The 8768-nt window shown below is 28.8% G+C and overlaps 1 protein-coding gene across 1 annotated transcript; it reads right to left on the minus strand.

The window, feature by feature from the left end:
• Positions 1 to 340: 340 nt before the first annotated feature.
• Positions 341 to 1904, minus strand: LOC107032691 (cytokinin dehydrogenase 3-like). The gene is made up of 2 exons (XM_027912614.1): positions 1271 to 1904; positions 341 to 500 (listed from the first exon to the last, which is right to left on the minus strand). The coding sequence occupies exons 1-2, from the start codon at positions 1902 to 1904 to the stop codon at positions 349 to 351; spliced, it is 786 nt and encodes a 261-aa protein (XP_027768415.1). The 3' UTR covers positions 341 to 348.
• Positions 1905 to 8768: the final 6864 nt, after the last annotated feature.

Raw genomic sequence — 8768 nt, forward strand, 5'->3', positions numbered from 1 at the left:
TCATATATTTGCATATGTAAGAAATAGAAGTAAAAATCTTCAAACTAATATTTATCTATTTTGTTTTATTAACATTCTTTATTTTTTAATATGTATTTGAGAAAAATAACATATTTTAATATTTAGAAACAATTTAACTCAGATAAATGTGTTTATTTAGAGGCTCAGTACCAACTAGGTTAGTTCCTCGAATGGATCTCTCAGTTGTTCAGAAAAGATTGTTCAAAAGCAGTATATATATATGTAAATGGTATCCAGAAAAACATATAAGTAAACATTATATATAATGATGGTGACTAGGATTCATCGATTCTAAAAGTCTTTTTTTCTCCTCCATAAATTTCGTGTTCAGTCAAATACAATCATACTTACTCTTGTTGGGGCTTTATCCAAGACAATTCTTGCTCTGGTTATTATTCCAAACTGTCCCAAACCTCCTAAAACTCCAAAAAACAATTCTGAATTCATATCTTTGGAGCAAGTCACTAGTTCCCCTTTACCTGCAACCAAACATGAGTCAACAACTACAAAAATAATAATAATTAAATTTAAAAAATAGTAAATTAATTGTATTATCATATATTAGCATGCATCACCTAAAAATATATAATTATTATTATTATTATTATTATTCCCCAAATTAATTATGTGAGTTAAGGAAATTAATATATAAAGTATGTTTTTGGTCATGCATGCACTAGTAAATTACCAAATATGTATATAAAGCCACCTGCAATTAATTAAGTATAGATAAATTTTTCTATGATTAAAAAAAAAAGAATTTTAGATTTTTGTGATATATTTATTTTAGTATAAGGTGAAAAATCTTACCTACAAGATCTTACAGGTGGAAAAAGAGACAATTACAACCTATGAAGTAGATACTAGACACACACTTTTACATATTAAAAGAAAAAAAGTAATAATTTTTTTTCTAAAAGAATCTTATATTAGTTAGGCCCCAAACACGATATATTTCTTACCTAAACTAAATATTGATAGTGACCATCTCCCCATCTTTTTTATTTTGTACTTAAATACTTTACATGAAAATACCCAATAAAATAATAACAATAATAATAATAGGAAGACCTTTTTATCTCTAAGTGACCTTTATGAATATATGGCATATCAATATAATTTTTTATTATATTGAAAGAGTGAGTAAGAATCGAGATTTTTACTAATATCACTAAGCTGTAAGTAGTCGTATATATTAATTAGTATAGAGGGAAATAATATAATGTATCCGTGCTACGTAAAATTTTACCTGTAATAACATCCATCTCATGAACATTACTTATTTGAGGACCATGTAGGAAATTTTGACCACTAATTCCAGCATTAGAGAGAGTACCACCAACGGTAAGGTACAAATAATCTGTCCATGAAACAGGTGCTAAGCCATATTCTAGGGTACTAGTAAGAACATCAATCCATAATTGTTCACCTCCAACATCCGCGTAAAACCCTAAATTCGAATCCCAAGAAATCCTAACACCACAATTTTCATTATTATTATTATTATTTAAAGAATTCATTTCCACAATTACCCCATTTTTTGCCATGGCTTGTCCCCTAATGGAATGTCCATGACCTTTGGCTGCAACATGAAAAGGGATAGAAAGGCCATAAGAAAATTGAATGAGGTCAATTATGTCATTAACACAAGAAGGATAAAGAACAGCAGCTGGTAATATTTCTTGAATAATCTTTCCAAAATCTTTGGAAGATTCTTTAATAGCATGAGAATTTATACTAAGTTTTGATGAAATATTAAGTGAAAGAATTTCAAAAGGAATTGAAGGATTCCATGGATTTAAATTTCCTAAAATGGACATTAAATGACTAATAATAAAGAAAGTAATAAGATTATAACCATAGGATATAAAAAACTTAGCCATAATAGAAGGAAGAAAAAAGAAAATGATTAGAAGTAGGTGATTTTTGGTGGAGAGAAAAGTGATTCATATGAGGGTATATATAGAAGGGGAGATGATAATAATAATAATATTTGCATGCAAAATTGAAAAAAAAAAATTGATATAGTGGCAGTACAAGATTTGGAAGATCTTGGAAAAAATAATATTACACATGGGGGTAGGGTGGGGTGGGGGTAGAAAATTGTGTGTAAGATATGAAAGGACAATAAAAGATTTTTGTGATTATTGCTATTTTGCCTTTATGTTCCAAAAAACGTCACAACTTTCTCATATGATGGATAAAGCCTCTTTCATGTTGTTCATAGTATTGTCATTATATGATTCATCAAGATTTTTTAATTATTCGGTAAACAAGATTTTTAATTGATCTATCTGTCAAAATAATATTGATCAATACTATGTAGTTATTTGGAGTTTCTCGCTTAAAGGAGATTCAAAAACGTATTTGATTTTTCATCCTTTATCAGTCGTTGTTGTCTTCCTTAACAAGTTCTCAAGCTTTTTTAGTTATGAGTATAAATTTTGCAGATACAATCATGAATAGGATTAGATCGAAATATGAAGGAATTTGGTAAATGTTATAAATGTGGAGGAATGGGGTATTTTTCTATTGTTATTATTCTTCTATTCAATGTTTCCATTACATCAAATTATGTAAATTCACTATGGGAAAGTGATTAAGTTAATGAGGTGAGATTAATGCATGTGATTGATGTTAACAAATTATGACTGATTAATTGTTAAAACTTATATACAAGCACATGTTATGTATTTATTGACTTGATGTAAATATGAAATATATATGTTTTTACCCCTCTTGGATAAAGGGTGTCTACCTCACTTGATGTTATACACTAAACTATACTAATTTACCATGGTTATGTTATACATTAAATTAAGAATGTGTATTGATTAATTATTATTTGTGATAAAAGTTGTATATGAAAATATATATCATATATTTATTGAATTAACATAAACATGTCATGTATGTCCATTGAACCAATCGATATAAATTATTATTATTATTATTATTATTATTATTGTTAATGTTGTTGTTGTTATTGTTGTTTTGTTTTGTTTGAATATATTTAGTTTAAACATTATACTTAAAAAAAAACATTATTACTTGTGTGAAATATTACCAAACATCTAGCATCTAGCATTTATTATCATTAGTACTGATAGTGATTACATTATATATAGGTCTTGAGTTTAGTTGGTATTTGTTTCACATATAAGAACGATATAGTTACTATATTAATGATATTTGTGTTCGATACGAAAGTAAAATATTTTTTTATAATTGATCAATTTTTTTTTGGAAGGTAATTTCTCAAGTTCTATAAGTGATATTTAATATTCTCTCTGTTTAAAAAAGAATGACTTTTTTTAGTTTGTTTAAAAAAATGATTGATTTCCTTTTTTGACAACACTTTAACTTTAATTTTCCACATGACATGTTTAAGATCACAAGATTAAAGGACATTTTGGTACATTTGATATAAATTTAATTTAGAACCACAAGATTAAAAAAATCTTTTTTCTTTTCTAAAACTCTGTTCCAAGTCACACTAGGTTATTCTTTTTTAAACTGATGTAGTATATTGATTATGTTCACCTCATTATCCAACAAAATTTATTTTTATGTTTATAGTATTTATCTGTTATAAAATATTATAGTGTAATGTCCATTACACCAAGAAGTTACTCACCCATTATCTTCACTATTTTTCTCATTATGAAGATGATCATAACCTCCATAACCTACACCTTTATAATTATTATTCTTGTAACCTTTCACTTCATATTGTATACACTTGAAGATTTGATGAATACTTTGAAGAATAAGAAATGCTCTCATCTTTTGTCTCCCTATTTCTATTGCTTTATCTTTTATATTTCTTGTCTTATTTTGCTTTAGTTTTACAACACGTTATTAGCACGATTATTTTACTTGTTGAGTTATTAACATATTATTTGTACTAACAAAGCTTGTTTTGTAGTTATTCTAAAATGGTTAGTAAATTATAATAATCTTTATAACAATGTTGAGAGGGACTATTAAAATGTTTGAATTTATTTTAACTTGGGACTTTTATATGATTCTAACATGTTGTTTTATTTAATTGATTTTGTTCATTTTTCTTGTATATCAAGTCAAGTTTAGATTATATTTATGATTTTCGATAATTATTTTTTTGGTAATTCATTTGATTTATTAAGGCATTGGTTGAGGGTAAGACGGTGAATTCAGGTTTCACCGCATCAAGTGGGTAAGACATCGAGTAGAAGTCTTGGTGCACAATGATAATAAGAAGTTGGGTTCAAGTCCCATTGATTTATGACCAAAGGTGTCTTTATATGGGTAAGACATTGTGTTAAAGTCCTAATACATTATAGTGATAATACGATGATGACTGACATAAAGTTTTATACTTTTGACTGAAAGTCATGAAATTTACCCAATTAATTTGCTCCATTCTCTTATGTGAATGTGGTACCAGTGTATTAATATGTCTAAAAAAATGACTAGTGATTGAATGTATAAATATGAGTATGGTAAAATGTTAATGATCATCATTGTGGTAATTAAAAGGAAGAACATTATGGATTCTTAAGATGTTCCTTCAAATGTGAAGGCAATTTTGTCCATTAAAATTGTATAAAAGGTTATTGGACACATTGTACTTAAGATGGTCCTTCAAATGTGAAGGTAATTGTTAAAGGTAACTTATATCCATCAAAGTGGTATGAGAAAGTTGGGCACATTGTTTTTGGTGCAACCTAATTTAAAAGTTCTGTAAATCCTCCATCCAAATAAATGAATACAAAGTGATTGTACATTTAGTACATTTGACCTCTTAAAGTGATTTTGAGGTGAGTTACATAATGTCAAAACATGACAATGAGTTTCTAATAAAAACTCATGAAACATGTACAAATGGTTATGGTCCATTTCTTGAAGAAAATGTGACTTGTGTTCGTATGGATAAGAACATTCTCATGTATTGTTGGATGAATGTCACATCTCACCTCTACGGGAGGTTTGAGAGATTGAAAGAATTATTTTTAAACATAAATAGTCATTTTGGTCATATATATATTTTGTGCACTACACAAATATCGTGGTATATTTTAAAATGAACTATTGGAGGACAAAAGAAAGAATAAATTTTTTCTGTAAAGGTTGTGGCCATGATCAATGTAAATGTTATTGTGTGGCAACACAAATTTGTCATTAGTTATCAAGAAATAAGTCTTAAATGTAATAATTTTAATCGTGACAAGAATAAAAATTTTCTCCTTGAAGGAGATGGTCACCATAAGAATGACATTGTAAAAATTGTGGTAGTACACAAAATAAATTGATAGTTCCTTAAGAGCTAATTGTTACTGTTTGGAGGGATGAAATTCTTCATAATATTGGGGTTGTAATAAGTCTCAAAAGAAACTTTTTTATGTTTCAGAAGAATGAAAAACAAATATTATATTGAGACTATAAATTATGGGAAGATTTAATATCTTCAAATTCTAAAATCAAAGTAGATAATAGATATTTACGTATAAGATTATCCAATTTTTTTCCGTTGTTTGTTGTATACAAATACGGGCATAATGATGGAATTACATGCAAAAGTAAACTAGAAGTTTACTTAAATAAATATAAGTTGGCATAATAATTTGGCCATTTCGATTCAAATGTGATGCAAAAGAAATTAAAAATTCACGTGGCTATATGTTGAAGAAATAAACGATTCTTTAAGAATTCTCTTTTGTAGCTTGTTCTCTTGATAAAATGATCATTGTACCAGCTAAGGTTGGGATCATATTCCCTAAAATTATTTGTAACATATAAAAAGGTGAATATGGGCCCGCTCACCTGTCATGTTGACCGTTTGCTATTATGATTTAATAGATGCATCTATGGTATGGTCACATATCCATTTCTATCAACTTACAAATTGTTTTTTTTAAGGTTATTTGCTCGAATTACTAAATTAAGAGCATAGTTCCAAACTTTAAAGTCATGTTAATAATGCTGGTTGGTTTAGTGAAAAATTTATGCCTCTAATTATAGCTAGACCATTGATTATGAGAACAAATCTCTCAAATAAAATATTGCATGAGATAAGTTTATTTAACATGTATGTATCAAGCTAACAAGGTTCTCCCAACATAATTGGTTAAGGGTCAGGAACCAAATAATTTTCATCTAAAAATTGATATGCGCACATATGATTTTATTGCTCCACGCACCAAGATGGATCCCCAAATGAGGTTGAGGGTGAATGTTAGATTTCGTAACATTAGGGGGAGATATGTGTAGCAACTGATAATTATGTGTAGGGTGAATTATCTAGATCCTCGATAGGAAAATGTGAACTTGAAGTTCAAAAGATAATTCATTTTCAAAATGTTGCAAGTAATTTGCCAGATGTATTTGCTGACCCAATATTTTAATTTAGATGCAAATGCTCCAATAAATAGTCCTTGAAGGACAGAGTCTATGGTACGCCTGAAGCGTGATAGACCAATCGATTCAAAATGTAAAACTCCTTGATAAAGGAGAGGAACAAATTATCAAAATGGTCATTGCTAATGAGGCAAGTGCTTTGAAGAACACTATGACATAACATTTCATAAAACCTTGACAAAGGTTCAGTTACCTGAAAATAATGAAAAAATTAAGAGATCTCGATAAGTTATGTCGTATTGGAATCGATGTCACAATGGCCGTCGACGGTATATTTGATATGATGTAGCACTCAGTGCTATAAATGGTTATGAGAATCTTAAATTTGAATATGTCATATAGTGTGGACAGATAAATGATTGACACTATTCAAGTATACATTTTGTTTCACTTAGAAAAGTGATGCTTTTTGAACATATAGTTCATAGATCAAAATATATGTTAGTGAGGGTACAAATGAATCATTGTGAGAAAGTATAACCGTAAGGTATAAAGTACGGTTCGTGCCTCGGTGCATAAAGAATTTTCGCATAAGTCTTGACATTATTAAATGGAGATATGTTCTCTAATGGTGAATGCAACGAGACTTGTTTCAGTCTGGCAATAGATGAAATACTTGAATATGCATAATGAATGATTATTACGTCTAACTAGACAATGAAGGTTATATGAAAATTCTTGAAGGAGTAAAAGGTCTTAAAGCTATTCCATTAAGTACTCAATGATTTTGAGATTAATTAACACAAAGAAATGATCTTTTCAAACTCATGAAAATGATTTAAAAGGTTATGTATTAGTGCAATTGGTGCACTTACAGATTGTTGGTTATACAAATGCTAGAAGATGTATGACTTTCTTTGAGAAGAAAAGACGAGCTTCAATGAAATTGATCAATCTCTCATGAGTCAGAATTGATTTGATTATGTATATGCAAATTATTTATTTGATCTACTTAAAGCTCAATCGCAAATAATCTATTTGCTTACATATGGAGACAGAACAATATATTGACATTCAACAAACATTTGTAACCACTTCTTTCAAATCATATTGATCAATGAAGTAAGTCAAGGGTGTTTGGTTGGAATCTAATCTATCATATTAAGAAAATATGTGATTTAACTTTGACGAAGAATATTCTATCCACCATATACGAAAATAATATATAGCTCACTTGAATGGAGGATACGATCAAAGGAGATCAGACACAACATATTTCACCAAAAGTCTTTTTCGCACATGATCTTCAACAAAATGGTGAGATAGACGTTCAAAGGCTCGTTCCAGTGGTAATCTTATAAACTTATTCACTAAGGATTACCAACATCAATATTTGAGAAGTTGTGATATAAGATTGGAATGCATCGTCTCCAAGATATTAAGTAAAGTTTTTATCAGGGGTAGAATAATATGCGTTGTACTCTTTTCCTTAACCATGATTTTGTCCTAAATGAGTTTTTCTGATAAGGTTTTTAACGAGGCAACATTCAAGCGTATTAAAAGATATGTGTACTCTTTTTCCTTCACTAGGATTTTTTCCTACAGGGTTTTTTCCTAGTAAGGTTTTAATGAGGCATATTATCAATGAACATCCAAGGGGAGTGTTATAAAATATTATAGTATGGATGTCCACTACACCAAGAAGTTACTCACCCATTATCTCCACTATTTTCCTCATTATGAAGATGATCGTAACCTCCATAACCTCCACCTTTATAACCATTGTTCTTGTAACCTTTCACTTTCATAACCTCCCAATTATATTCATATTAATGTCATGTTTATGACTAAACTTTTGTATGCCTCTATGTTACACTATAAATAGAGGCATAAGGGTTCATATTGTATACACTTGAAGATTTGATGAATACTTTGAAAAATAAGAAATGCTCTCATTTTTCGTCTCCCTATTTCTATTGGTTTATCTTTGATATTTCTTATCTTATATTGCTTTAGTTTTACAACATTATCTAAATTATATACGAAATTATTAATAATTCCTGATAGGAACTTCTTTCATCAGGAATTAATGAAAAAAGTTGTGCTACAAAACATGATTTTCCTAGACCATTTTAAATGAATCAGTTTATTAAAAAACGCATGGTAAAAGTTAAAAAGCTTTCTACTATAGAATATTGCTAATAGCCACTCCACACATTTTTTCCTCCGGTTCAATTAAAATATCTATAAGACTAACAACTCGACATTTTCATTGAAAATTTCAATGTAAAAAAAAATCTACTTATTTCAATAGTCCCTCATTTTTGGGGTAAGACTCAACGTCATCCTTGAGTTTTCACATGGAGCACTAATACTCCCTTTTGTTTTCAATATTGGTGCACTTTTGT

Source organism: Solanum pennellii, chromosome 10 (genome assembly GCF_001406875.1).
Source record: "Solanum pennellii chromosome 10, SPENNV200".
In the NCBI taxonomy this organism is placed as follows: Eukaryota; Viridiplantae; Streptophyta; class Magnoliopsida; order Solanales; family Solanaceae; genus Solanum; species Solanum pennellii.

What these genes read in the sequence shown, in the direction of transcription:
- LOC107032691 (XM_027912614.1), bottom strand. Translation starts at nt 1,904, where the DNA reads ATGGCTAAGTTTTTTATATCCTATGGTTATAATCTTATTACTTTCTTT. An exon ending in TGAGATGGATGTTATTACAG is followed by an intron (nt 501 to 1,270) that starts GTAAAATTTTAC and finishes GTTTGGTTGCAG; the next exon opens with GTAAAGGGGAACTAGTGACT.